This window comes from Sceloporus occidentalis, unplaced genomic scaffold (genome assembly GCF_023333645.1).
Source record: "Sceloporus occidentalis isolate IW3139 unplaced genomic scaffold, rSceOcc1.0.p SCAF_4, whole genome shotgun sequence".
NCBI classification, from domain to species: domain Eukaryota; kingdom Metazoa; phylum Chordata; class Lepidosauria; order Squamata; family Phrynosomatidae; genus Sceloporus; species Sceloporus occidentalis.
In genome coordinates, this window is record NW_028316984.1 from 159107912 (window position 1) to 159122713 (window position 14802).

Sequence of the window (14802 nt, forward strand, 5' to 3'; positions counted from 1 at the left end):
ACTACTGATACAATGATGACCGGAGTAGAACTTAGCAGTTCTCCAGTTCTTTAAAATATACAGTAGATTTCAAAGTCTAGGCTTGGAAATCCACCAAAATGGGACATATTAGTCTTAGAAATATTTTAAGGCTTTTTTTCCCCAAGAGACTATACAAAGAATGTAAAGCACAATACATGAATACGTATAACCAATATAAAAGATTTTTAAGTGTTAATGCTTGTTCATTGCATTAAGTTTTCACAAATATCTGGTCAAAAGGACTCCAGTATCATTTACAGGCAATAGAAGCATGTGAAAAATAGCCAGAAAAGGTCTGGTGTTCTGAGTAAATTTCAAGGAAACTGGTAACATTCAACTGGACTGTTGGGCATCCTGGGGCAGACGAAAAGGAAATGTCTTAAAAACTCCTTTATGCAAGTGGAAGAGAGTCTGCCTATTTGTTAACATCACAGGTGCGAGGGCTTCAAAAAACCACTCTAGTTTCCTTTCCAGGAAAGATCTCCATATGTATAAAAACGTTTTTCAGATACAGTATTCTGCTTGCCTCCTGCCTAGTCAACATTCAAGAGTTCTGTTATCTGATCATTCCAATATCTACTCTTAAACCGTCAATTCACATTTTGATTAACCAGTAAATTTGTTGATCAGAAATTTCTGCAGATTCTAAAGTATCAACAGTTTATATGCAACATACAAGTGTTAAACATTAAATGTAAAATTCTATGACTGTATCCATGCATTGTCTTTTACATTCTTTGCACAGCCTCTAGATGCGAATATCTACAGGCTGAAATCCATCAGGCTTTTTAGCCTATATGGGGGAAGTTTTTTCCCTAGGCTTGGAAATGCCACTCACAACCTCTAAAGATTTCATTGTTTCACACACAGACTTCTCCTTTTAAAGTTGATGTCAAAGTGTGTTGGAAGTATATTTCTACAAAGCAGGAGCCACGTAAAAAAGGGGTGAAAAGGGGGTTCAGAGAAATTATGTAAGGTTGCTTTCAGTAGCCCTTATTCTCTAAAGGCAGAAATCCTCCCTTTATAGTAGGACGAATAAAGGAATCAAAAACACAGGATGTATGTGGAGGGTAGGGGACTGTCCCATTGTAAGGGCTGAAGTCCATTGGCATAGTGTTGGGTTTAGCACATGACCTAACTACATACAATGGATTATGTATTTCATTATTTATGAAAACACAGAACTGAGTATAAAGTGAGAACAATTACAAATTCACCAGCTTTAAAAATTACAAGACAATGATAACAATGCTACAGTATTTTAGGAAAAGGTCACTGATTTCACAGTTTATTTTACAATAATCGAGATTAGTCTACAAGTTAAGGCAAACATTCTAATGCATTTGCTTTTCTTTTGAAATCCTATTATTATAAAGATTACATAAAGTTTGCTCCAAAATTTATAGGAAATGTTTGTTATTTGAAAAAAAAAGTTAATGCTTGATAACATTATGTGGAATAACCAATACAATCATTTATAGCAACAATATTCAAACACCTAGTGGCAATATTTAATCAATTTGAAATGATTTGTTTCAAATCAATTTCAGAAATTACAAAGGTAGTAAAATAAAAATGACAGCAATATATAATACTAGCCTCAAACAAGAACATAATTCTATTGGCTACTTTCACACACAAAAGAGAGAGAGGACCAAGAATGTTTGGTTTTCTGAACAGTAAGAGCATACAGTGATTAAATTAATGTGTGACTATTTATGTATAACAACAAATATGCTGTTGCTTCATATAATCTGGAATTACTCTGGTGGGCTTATGCTTTTTTTAAAGAAAAAAAGGGGAGCTTGTTTTATGTGTCCTTTCTCAACCATATCCCAGCATGTTGTAAATGCTAATTCAAAGTTATAAAGTAAACTCCAGTAGAAGGCAGCCCTTGTTAATGGGAAGATAGAATCTGGTTTATGTATCTCCATTTAACACCGCCAGACAGCTCTGCAACAGCTGCAAATTACCCTGTTGTGGCAAAAAGAACAAGCAGAAGTTAGTACGTTGGTTGGTCTTTTGCAGTACAAAATTTAGAATATTAAATTAATATGCAAATCAGTATATCTTAAATAGCTGGATTACATTTTTATGGAAGTACTCATTAATTCTTTACAAGGTTTCACAAAAAGCAATAAAGTGTTGCATATATTCTGACCTTGTATTAAATTCTTCCACAAGCAGGCACCAAAATGTTCAAGAGAGGTAGAAACAGATGCAAGGTTATCTCAGGAAAGCAGCTTGTAATCACTTGTACAGTGGACCCTTGTTATACGCTGAGGTTTGGTTCCAAGATCCCCCGTGTATAACAAAATCCGTGTATGCTCAAGTCCCATTAAATATAATGACATAGCAAAATGATGTCCCTTATAAAAAATGGAAAATCAAGGTAAATTTATACTTTTTTGGAACATTTTCAAACCGTGTATGCTGGAATCCGTGTATAAAAAATCCATGTATAAGAAGGTCCGACTGTATTTTGAATCTTCAGTGCATTTAGCAGCTGCTGCAGCAAAACCCTCTGCAGATATCTGTTCCAGCAACCTGGCTGGAATCCACTATTTGAATACCCATATCCATACCCACGCCCACAAATATGTCTGTATGGAGAAGGAGACTACTGACTCAAACCATCTTCATTCAAAGAAGCTTTTTTGGAAATAAGAATATCCTGTATACATGTTATATAGGACACATAAACAAGTCAAAACAACAAATATTCTTTGCTCCCAAGGAAGGCCACTGAACACTCTTGAAACAAGTATGTATTTTCAAGCTCCAACCTGTGAAATCATTCTCCTTTTATTTCTTTGGGTGGGTGGGGGTTCTGCTTCTAGCTACCATGTATCTGAACCAAACCACACTAGCAAGCACCAAAAACCCAACTGACACATCATGGTTCAACCTAAGAATGCTTATTTTGCCATTGTGATACACCTGATCTAGTCTCCTTTTGGAGGCTAACCAGGGCTGGGCCTGGTTAGTACATGAATGGGAGACTACCAGGTAATGCTAGGGACCTCCAAAACAGCACTAGGAAAAAATTGTTCCCACACTTTGGACTGCCCCTGTCAGCCAAAGTTGACAATAATGGGATAGCTGGACCAATGGTCTGAATCAGTATAACTCATTTTCCAAGTAACTGTTTCCACTGACTATGGCCACCTCTCTGAGATGTGATTTGGGAGCATTGTCCTACAGTGGCTCCTCTAGTTCCTGGAGGGCACATTCACTTAGGACCCTGACCTGTGGTGTCCATTAGGGTTCCGTTTTGTCTCCCATATTGTTTAACATGTATGTGAAACTGCTGGAAAAGGTTGTCTGGAGTGTTGAGGTTCAATGTCATTTGTATGCTAATGATGTTCTACTCTCTCTCTCCTTTCCATATACTCCAAGGAAGCTGCTTATATACTAAACCAGTGTTTGCTCTCAGTAATGAATCGAAGAAGAATAAGTAAACTGAAGTTAAACTCTTGGCAAAATAAAGGTGCTCTTGATCAGTCACTAGGCAGATCAGCTTGTACTGGATGAAGTTACACTTCTCCTGAAACATCAGGTTTGCAACTTGGGCATATACTCCTGGATGAACTTGAAGCACCTGGTTTTAGGAGTACGCTTGCACAATTCAAGCTAGTGCATCAGCTGTGCCTGTTTCTGAAGATATCAGTTCTGCCCATGGTAATATATTCTATATGGATTACTGTAACACACTTTATATGGGGCTGTCTTTTCAAACTTTTCAGAAACGTAAGCAGGTCCAAAATACTGCAGTTAGACTGATGACCAGGGCTTTACAGGGAACATATAACTTGCTTCTTGAAACAAGCTTCATTGGCTATTGCTCATTTCTGGGCTCAGTTAAATCCAAAGTGCTGGTTATGACCTATAAAGCCCTGGAGAGCTTAGGTGTACATTATCTAAAAGACTGTATCTCCCCATATAAACCTGCTCAGGTCTTATGATCTTCAATCTGTATCATTTAGGTCCAGGGTATATGAATAGCTGTATCTTCCTTTATGAGTTCATTAGAGGACTAAGATTGTCTGAAGAGTCCCTTCTCTCTTTCACACCATCTCAGGGTCTTTTGCTAGGTAAAAGGGAAAGGGTCTTTTCAGTGGCTACTCCCAGACTTTAGGACTCCCTCCCTATAGTGATCAAGATGGCCCCATACATGATCTCCTTCCCTCAGCAAATCAATGAAGATAGAGTGTATGTATCCTGACAAATTTAGCACTTTCTCTGCCCTGAAGAAGGCATTCCTAGTTCTTATGCCTAGAAAAAGACGTGCAATGAAGAAGACAGCATGTAAGTTCCTCCATAAAAGGAGGTATTATAAATGCAGATTTATTATGCTAGAATGTGAATACAGTCCTACTTCTATATTTGCGGAGGCTAGGGGAACAAGACCCCCACGAATAATCCCCACACACACACACACACTCAGAAGCCAGTTAAAGAGAGGTGGGTTGGGGAAGAGCATCAGGGGCTTGTGCTCCTTTTTCCCCACCTTCCCGTCCCTTTAACTGGCTCCCTGCCACTTTCCCTGATGGATCACTCCCTGGACTGAGACTGGAGAGGAAAAGGCAGGAGATGACTTCACCCCAAAAAGACCCTTTGGCTCCCTGATTGCTTTCTAGGCAGCCCAGGGAGGGATTACGGAGGAAAGGCAAGAGGTGACTTCATCCCCAAAAGACCTTTTGCCTCCCTGATCACTCTGGGGGCAGCCCAGTAAGAGATTGGAGAGGGAAAGGCAGGTGACTTCACCCCCAAAAAGACCTTTAGCCTCCCTGATCTCTCCCTGGGTTGCTCAGAGAGTGATCAGGGAGGGAAAGGAAAGAGGAATGCCCGCATTAGTGGCCATCAAAAGGACGAGCCTCAAGGCCATGAATATGGAGGGCTGACTGTACTTTGGTTAATTTCAGTAGTACTTGCTGCATCTATTATCTTAAAATTTATTCAGAAATACAGTCAAGCCCTCAGTATCCATGGACTTGCCATCATCGAATCTGAGCATCCACAGATAGCAAGCCCATGTTGTCTCCAATGGAGGTGCATGCACATGGCAGCACCACCATTAGGGACAGCCCCTGTTGTCCTGTGGTAGTGCGTGCCATTAAGTTCCATTGTCCCCAGTGGCGGCATGGCTGTGTATACCTGCCACAAAAGGGCAATGGGAGCTGTCCTAATCGTGGCATAGCCACAGCCCCATGCCACCATTGGGACAACGTGGGCTTGATCATCCGCAGATTCTTGGGGGGGGGAGGATTTGGAATGGATCCCTGTGGATACCGTGGGCAGAATGTATATGCCATCAAAGACATATAGGACTGTACACTTAATTAAAAAGCACAGTAGTTATGTCATTGTTTCAGACTGAAAATTCCTATATTCTGTTACTATAAAACAGTGTTGGTGATGATGTTTTGTGTGTGTATGTTATGTGCCTTCAAGTCATTTCCAACTTATAGTGATCATGAGGTTTTCTTGATAGGATTTATTCAGAGGAAGTTTGCCATTACTTTCCCCTGATGAGGCTGAGAGCATGTGTCTTGCCCAAGATCACTCAATGGGTCTTCTATAATAATATTTGGGAGGCGGAGGAATTTCCATCATATTTCACCACTGGCTATGCTGGCTGGGGTACATGGAAACTGCATTCTAAAATATAGAATCCAGTATGTTCCACGCTCTTGCACTAAACCATATTTTGCTATTCTGAGCTTCTATACTACAAAGTGGACAAGCAGTAAGGAAAAATATTATCCCACCTTAGCATGCTTCAGTTCCAATTCTGCCAGTTCTACTAGATTCTTCCGGAATGCAGCAACTCTTCTAGTTTTAAAGTCTATAAGTTCTGCAGAAGAAAACATTGGTACTCCATTTATAAAATGTTGATGTTAAGACAATTTGAGGTCCGAATTCATACAACCCAATGTTACATTCAAAGCTGCATGCTGATTTAAGGATGCAATTTCCTGAGATGTCAAATTCAACAAGTTTTACCTTTCAACCATGTAGTTCGTCTAATTAGTTACTATAATCTTCCCCTCCAGCTGATTTACACTACACTCCCATCAAGACCATTCTGGGTAGAGATGATTGGTTTGCAATGCAAAATATCCAGAATGCACCAGATGAGGGAAGGCACCACGGTGCAGAGTTTTTCAGATGGGAACAGTTTTTTCTATCTCTTATACATAATAAAGAACCAATTTAATTGGCTCAAACCTTTCTCAGTTACAACTGCTCACCAGCCTTCAATCAGGATAGGAAATTGAAGTCAGCCTTTCAAATGAGATATACTAGACTGATTTCAGTTGCATTTTAAGATCTTTCATTCTGCTGACTACATCAGTGTAATACCTTACAAGAATGACCTATAGATTCACTGAGAGCTGACTCACATATGTATCAATTTTTTTTACAGAAGCATTTTCATATGGGAACAATTAGAATGTACTGAACAATTATCTTTAGGGTTTTCTGTGCACCAATGTGTATTTTTAAAAGGATTTATTTTTTATAAAAGAAAAACAATATTTCTTCTAATCCATTTATATTTGAAAGGACAGAAAGCTGCATAATTTAAACCCTTTGATTTTCCAAGTGTCAAGACTGTCCAAATACCTTGTTTTGCTGACTCAGATATTTTTTCAAATTTCTGACAACAAATCTGCTGAGTAGTTTCTGCTTGCAGCACATCTTTGTTCTTTGCTCTTGCTTTGTCCAGTGCCTTGTTAGCATTTTCATAATCTACTAATGACCTTGATCTTCTATACAAGAGATCCTAGAAAAAGTAATAGAAGTGTTATTTCTAGCATTTTTATTCTTGTTTTAATAAGATTAAAGTTTGTTTTTAATGAACTCAAAGAAGCTTTTTTCATGCAAGTTCTTCTTTCTAACATGAAACTGACAGGCTACTTTGCTGAGGAAGAACTGAAACAGAAAACAAGCAATTGCTAAAGTATGACTAATCCAACTGTTCCTTTTTCAAAATGGAACAATCCTAGCATGAAATTAATTCTAATTAAACAAGGGGATACTTTTTGCTCCACCTTTTAGCAGCTACACCCTAAACATTCCCTAAGACCAATGGACCCTATGGAGGGGGGGTTTGCATATAGAAGGGCTAAAGTGGGAGGAGGGCACTATTTCTACATGTCTATGGCACAGGGATTTTCGGAGCTCCAACCTTTTTAAAAAAAATGTTTTTGTGGTATTACAAATGAGAAAGTATTGCTGCATCTCCCTCCCTCCCTCACACACACACACACACACATGCTGCCAAAGGCAAAAGTTATTCACAGTATTATCTCCTTTTTAGGGGCTAAATCCAATGTTAATCCATTTGAAGAAGACCCATTAAAATCGACAGGACTTTAGCCAAGACTAGCAAATCCCAAACATTTCAATGGGTCTGCTGTAGGTAAAAGATAGAACTTTGCTCTGGATCACTAGACTATGAAATAATTTATTGCTCAACTCTTCATCTTCACAAAATTTCAAAAACACTAACTTATTACGGAATCAAGCAATATTTCACATTATGTTACTACTTGGTAATTATCTGATAACAGAAATACTTTTTAAAAATGATTCTTCTAATTCAGTAATTTTCTCTGAATGTCCTCCATAATGTCCTTTTTTAAAACCAAGTTCCTAAAAGAAAAATATACATTTACCTTTGCAGCTTGTGATTCTCTTAGATAATATTTTAGAAGATCTGAAAGCTTAAGGTCCTCATCAGCAGACACACGTGCTTCTATTTTCTAAACCAGAAAAAAAAAGCATGTCAGAAGCAAAACTCTGGGCAAAATAACCAGAAGATTATATTTAGAGTGCTTCAGTCACCATGCGTAGTCATTTTTATTTGAATATCAAAATACAGAATGCATGAAAATATATAAAACCCACGGTGTCACTGTACAGCTGACTTTATGCTGCAATGAACCAGAGACAACCTGGAAAGAATCCAGAATATGGAGGAAATCAGGAAAGAGTTGTCAAATGGTACATGGGATTTTTATGCTTAACACTATTCATACTGTAATCTCATCATATCAATCTGGGATCCCAACATAGACTTTGTTGGAAATCAGCACACAACAAGATGAAGACATCAAAGTTCAACTGTACATTACTGTACATTTAATGTAAATACAAAGTAGAGATATATATTAATGGCAGGAGCGAGCCTGAGTTCAATTTGGCTCCCACTGAAATCAGTAGGATAAGATAGCCATTGAAGTCTTACTAATTTCAGTGTGATTAAAATTAAATTTCCTGTAAATTCATCTGGTCCAGACCAATATTTTACAATCTTGCATGACAACCACTACTGATGCCACACTTCCCAACATTTCCTACCCCAAAAATACTTCCATTTGTTTAAGGTGTACCATCTCTCACATGAATTGGTTGTTTGTTCAAAGACAGTACATTGTCCTTGAATAAAATGCACAATCAGAACTATACTAAGGTCAAACATACAAAAATGCAAAACTATTTGAAAGCAACTTTTTTTCCTCAAAGTACTTAAATACATTCCAAACACATTCCAAACATATTGTTGTATGTTTTTAATATGCTGTACGCCACTTTGATTGTTTTCACAAAAAGCAGGATATAAATAAAGTTTTATTATGAACTGCCATTATGTACCAGAAGACACTACAAATCTATCTGCATATCTGATACCAAAAATCAAAACCAAATACAGTGGGTCCTTGGTATCCACTAGGGTTTAGTTCCAGACTCCCCTGTGGATATCAAAATCCGTGGATGCTCAAGTCCCATTATATACAATGGATATTAAAATTGTGTCCTTTATATAAAATGAAAAATCAAGGTTTGCTTTTTGGAATTTATATATTTTTTGGAATTTTTTCAAGCCGTGGATCCTTGAATCCATAGGTAAAGAATCTGTGGACACAGAGGGATGACTATAACTGTACCTAAAAACTGAATGTAATCTCATTTCCCATAATACATACCCTTGTTTTGTCAAACAACTCTGATACTTTCAGGAAAAATCTGTAATGGAAAACGTTTTTTATTTTATATCTGTGTTCCAGAAATCATTTCCATTTTGATTTTACAGCTTCATACAAATGGGTTTTTGAAAATGTGAGTAATTAGCAAACTAATTACTTATATAAACCCTGATTCCTGAGTAAAGATCAGTCTATTCAGAATGCTTACAAATTTACAATTTACTTCTTTAGCGTGCTTAAATTCTTTCCTATAAGGAATATGAAGATGTATAGTGATCTCTCCTGACTCCCCATATTATTCTTACAATGCTACTGTAAAATAGATTAAGTTGATATTGACTGGCCTACTATCACCAAGTGAACATTATGATTGAATGGGAATCTGCCCTAAATCTCTCTAATCCCATTGCACACTAAACCCACCACTGATTTTCTGACGGTAATTACTATGCTACACCAACTCTCGACTGCATTTTAAAAAACAGAATTTTATCAAGAGGCTACAGCAACAGCTTTTTCAAATGTATTAGCTAAGATGTAAATATTGTCATTTTAGAGTTTCAAACTTTCAAGTTGTATGTAATCTTCAGGACAAGGAGGCGCTACAAGATCCCTTTGCATACAGTAGAAAATTTACCAAGATATTGGCTTTCAATTGCTTTGGCCTAGTATTTTGAAGAAAAACATGAGAGAAATAAAAACTGCTAAAATTCATTTCCATCAAGATAGGCTGTAGCTTCTGCCCTATTAGCTGCCCACCTCATTTCAGGTTTACTATAGGCAAATCTAATAAGTGAGGGTTAAACATCACTTCAGAAAATAAAGACTATGGGAACAGTATTTTAAAAAGATTTCACTCTGGCAAATTTGCTAGATTTGCATTAGTTACTTTTCATATCTTAGTAGTTTTATTACTAAGTGTTTTGCTGCTGTGACTTACTGTAAATGGAAAAATAAACCGAACTGGAAGGCTTACATGTCTAAACTGTGAGGTCAAACAGCAAAACAGCAAGTCTCCTTTAGATGCAAAACCAAACAAACAACAAAAAAATCACCCAGCAATTTGGTTTGCAATATACAGGCATCTTGATGCAGACTATTTTCATTTTCAGTTATTGGAGAAACAGGGCTTTGTTTACACCCTGTTAAATAAACAGAAATTACCACATGCTATTTCCTAGATAAAGAAAGGGTGGAGATAATAAACTGCCTTATATTGCTAGCAGCCCAATAAATAATGCATTATTAATCTTGTTCTGTTTGAAGGCAAACTTTGACTTAAGTAGGCAGGATGGAAATGCCTACTTGCTTCCTCCTGGGAAGACTATCTGATGCAGGTCTGAAGAAAGCACAGAGCTAGGCAAAGCTTCCTCCACAAGCAAGGAAAGCTTGTTCTCAGTAGGAAGGACCAAGATAGAAAACGCTTTTAGAAGAAGCAAGAGCACTGTGTAAATAGACTGAAATCTTAGAGATTATCAAAAAGCCTATAACTAGGTTTGACCACTTTGCAGATGTCCAAGATGGCAATCCAAAGAGGCCCGGAGAGGAACAAGCATAATAAAATGTAGTACAACTGGTCTTTTATTATTCAGTTGAAGGCCAGAGACAGACATCTATCACAAACAAGTAAAATGCATCAACATTATAGCAATTAAATATTAAAAGGGGGGACTAACTGGGAAACAGAAACTTAAAAGACATGATATACAATTATGCTATTGCCAAGAAAATGCACTGCCAGAATGATGTTCTAAACCAAAATTCCAAAACTTTCATCATCATTATCATTAGCCTTGGATAATTTAGCCCAGATTCCCCATTTGGTTGTATTACCCTTGTTTTCAACTATATGGAAACAGTGAGGTTGCTGTCAATACAGTAAATCAAAACAACTTTTCATAATAAGTGCATATTGATCATGTTCAAATATTTTCAATAGTCTAATGCATCATGCCTACTTTAAGGGACATTAATATATATTCTTTGAAAGAAAATGTAAACACATTTGGTATCACTCCATGTGGTATAGCTTCTCTATTCAGATAATAATATTTCACTTTCATTTCCTGAAAAAGTCAACAATACAACACCTTGCATTAATTCCTCGTTCTATTAAAAATGTATTAATATTCCAGACCTTCATTAAGGAAAAAGAAAGTAGGATTAGAAGGGAGATTTTTTTTTTAAAAAAAAATTGTTTTAAGGAAATCAAGCATCACTGATATTATCTAGATACAACATACAAAATCTTGTGTTCTAACTTCTTCATGTTATATAATTTTAAAAAACTTACTTGCATATATCAGTGGAGTCCTGTGTTCCCAATGCGTACAATGAAGAACCAATTCTATTGCAATCATCAGCAACATCTGGAAAAGAAAAGGCACATAAAATTCAATTTATTCTATTGAGCCAAAAGATGTTTCCAAGACATGCAATACACAAAGGGTACTATAAAAAAATTATTTTACATTAGTTGTAGGACCCATGGCAGCAAATCATCAATACAGAGAACTAAATTAAGTTCTATTCTGTAGATAGCCCCTGTTAGGAAGTATATAGGTTTAGGTGTGAGATGAGCATAGTATCTTGGTTTGAGTCCTGGACTAGGACTCTGGGAGGTCAGGGGTCAAATTCCCCCACTCAGCCACAGAAATCCTCTAGGTGACCTTGGACAAGTCACCCTCTTTCAGTTCTTAGACTCAAGGAAGGCAATGGCAAATCTCCTTTGAACAAATCTTGCCAAGAAAACACTGTGACAATGTTGCCTTAGGGCCACCATTCAAGTCAGAAATGACTTGAAGGCACACAACAACAAATATTTATTTGTAATGTGCACCACAGGTCACCTAGAGGATTTGGAGGCAAGTGCACATTTTGGGTGGTTGACAATTCCATCCTTAGTCTGCCTCTTAACTGGTAAGATCTGGAAAAAAAAGGTTCAAACAATTTCTGTTTAAGACTGGGGAACTCAGCAATGAGGGTGCAGAAAAACCAGGAAGCAAGAGAGTTCTGTCCTTCACCTTTAACTCCTCATCTTAATCCTCCTGAATTTATAGGTATCTGTTACCCTTGCCCAGAACTGTAGTTTTTGGGTGTATGTTCTTATTTTTTTAATGCCATCCAAAATGGCCTTTCCATAGAGAAAAACAAACTTACTTTTGTGGGATCTTGTCATCTTATCAGATTTCATAGAAGAATCCTTGACACGATTGTGGTATTCTACTAGGAATGTTCTTTCATGTTCAAAGAAGTCATCTACATCCTGCATGGCAGCAGACAGTTGTAGAAAAAAAATACTACATTTTTCAGAAATGGAATTATTTATTGACTCTTCATTAAGGACAAAGTACAATTGCCCCAATGGATAAGCAAGAAGTCAGAAGGAAAAAAAAACATGTGGTCTTAGGAGTAGCTATGTCAAATGCACCCCAGGCCTTAAAAGGATAGAAGGCAACAAAATGCAACAAGACAAATTTTCTTGAATATCTCTATGCTTCCCTTTGGTTTAACTGCAATTCCCAGAGTAACAATTCTAAAAATGGTATTAAAAAATTCAGTAAAAAATGGCAGAATAAACTTCAGGTAAAGCAATTGAAAAACAACAGCAAGCAATTCAAATCATTGTATTACAATCAGCTTGCATAGGTAATGTATGGTGAAAAAATAAAAAGTGTCTTCATTTGGCACCTGAGAGAGTATCAGATCCATCATTTGGGAGAGTATCCTCAGGTAAAGGCATTTTACATAAGGGACACCAGAAAGTTCTGCTTTCCAAAGGATGGCAGATGCAGCAGACTCCTTTATTACTGAGCATGTGGAACTAGTGGCCAATTAGATTTTTAAATACCTGCCAGGCTCCATATCAACAGCAACTATATCAGAATATGAACACTTTTATCCACAGTAATCAACAAAAAAAAATCATTTCTTTCTCATCCAAAACTTACCTATCTCTCTTCCTCTTCCTGCCCCAAAGTCTCAGATTATAAAGCCTTTGGATTAAGAACAGATTCCCTCTATAGCTCTGCCAGGTGCTGATGACATAAAGAGCACCGGCACTAGCTTTATAGTCTTTTCTTTGCCAGTTTAAATTTTTTTTCTTTCAAGTATTTCAAGCTTCTTCGACACAGCAGAAAAAACAATCTATGTTTTATGATTGTATAATTGATTTTATTTGTCCAGAATCCTGTTGGTCTATAACTAGCATAAACCTGTTATACTATTAGTTACTTGTTCCACATTTGCACTGTGGTAGTGAGGGAATGCAGGAAAAGTTACCATTTTCATTGGGAACAAAAGGCTACTAGTGTAAAGTCGAAGGCTTTCATGGCCGGCATCCATAGTTTTTTGTGAGTTTTTTGGGCTACGTGGCCATGTTCTAGAAAAGTTTCTGGTGAAATGTCAGGAAGAAACTTTTCTGGAACATGGCTACATAGCCCGAAAAACCCACAAAAAACTACAAAAGGCTAATAGCTTTGAGAGACCTATTTCTCTCATGCCTGGCTTCTGCGTGGGTCCTTAGAGCCATGGAGTTCTGAAAAGCTGGTTTAGAAAATTACTTCTCCTATGGCACATGCAATTTTCCAAGACAGACCTTCCAGAATACCATGGTTCCAAAGACCCACCCAGAAGCAATGGAGAAATAGGTTGCTCAATACCATTATGTGGCTAAAAAAATGTGAGTCACACTGAAAATGGAGATATTCTGCAAATTACTCTTGGAGTATCTGTAAAAAATATCTCAGCTTTTTGGTGTTATCCTGCCATAGTTTCCATGACTGATCAGTTGACCACTCGCAAACGAGATAGGCTTAAGTAGACTTAAAATGGCTAATCACCTTCACTCCTGAAACAATGACACCATCTGCAGACTTAACCATGTTTTTAAAGAAGTCTTCAAGCTTTTCTTTTTTATTTTTCCCACGGACACTCAACTGAAACACAGAAACAAAGCAAATTATGTCACTTTTGAAAAGATAAGTACTATCTGATTGTCAGAAAAAAATCAGAAATTGCAATAGAAAACTGCCTGCAAAAACATTTTCATTTCTGCCTATTTGTGATTGTCATTTTCACTTGCTCCAACATTGAGTTGTCATAGCTCAGTTCGAAACATACTGCAGAAATAATCCAGTTTGAGACCGCTTTAACTGCCCTGGCTCAATGCTAAGAAATTCTGCAAACTGTAGTTTCATGAAACGTTTAGCCTTCTCTGTCAGAGTTCTGGCACCACAATAAACTACAATGCACAAGCTTCAATTTAATACACAAAGCCATTATGACTATTAGTTATTTTTCAATTCCCTCTTTAAAACCATTACCACACCTTGAGTCAGTGTGTCCCATAATTTAATTAAGGGCCTATACAGACTGGGAGAAAGAGGCGGACAGCGGCCACCCCTTTCTCCCCTGGATCGTTGCCGCGGCACACACCCTGCACGGCAACCATCCACTCCAAAAAGAAGACACGAAACACAGCTCCTTTCTCGCTGTTGCCGAGGCACCATAAGCACCCTGGAGTGGCGCTGTGACGTCCCTCATGTGCCACATTATCGTCACAGCGTAGTGTAAATGGCGGCACACCAAAATGGCACAAACATGCAGATGCTCCGCTCTCCCAAGCCCTACTTTTGGCCCCAGACCGGTGCAAAGCACCAGTCTGTACTGGGCCTATGTTTGTTTGAAGTAGTTCTGAGATGTATCTGCACTATGCAGTTACAGTATATCAGTTTCACAGCTCACCCAAAAGACACCCTGAGATGTACTTTGCTGAAATACTTAG

The 14802-nt window shown here is 37.6% G+C and overlaps 1 protein-coding gene across 1 annotated transcript in view; it reads right to left on the bottom strand.

Annotated features, from left to right (window-relative positions):
• Positions 1 to 1308: 1308 nt before the first annotated feature.
• The window catches only part of SNX6 (sorting nexin 6), a 33370-nt gene continuing 19876 nt past the window's right edge, over positions 1309 to 14802 (bottom strand). Inside the window, exons 7-14 of the mRNA XM_089522096.1 lie at positions 13859 to 13954; positions 12177 to 12282; positions 11311 to 11386; positions 9018 to 9057; positions 7707 to 7793; positions 6652 to 6811; positions 5793 to 5878; positions 1309 to 1995 (exon numbers count right to left, since the gene is read on the bottom strand). Coding sequence (XP_089378222.1) covers positions 1942 to 1995; positions 5793 to 5878; positions 6652 to 6811; positions 7707 to 7793; positions 9018 to 9057; positions 11311 to 11386; positions 12177 to 12282; positions 13859 to 13954 — 705 coding nt within the window. The 3' untranslated portion in view covers positions 1309 to 1941. The remainder of the gene's footprint in view (positions 1996 to 5792; positions 5879 to 6651; positions 6812 to 7706; positions 7794 to 9017; positions 9058 to 11310; positions 11387 to 12176; positions 12283 to 13858; positions 13955 to 14802) is intronic.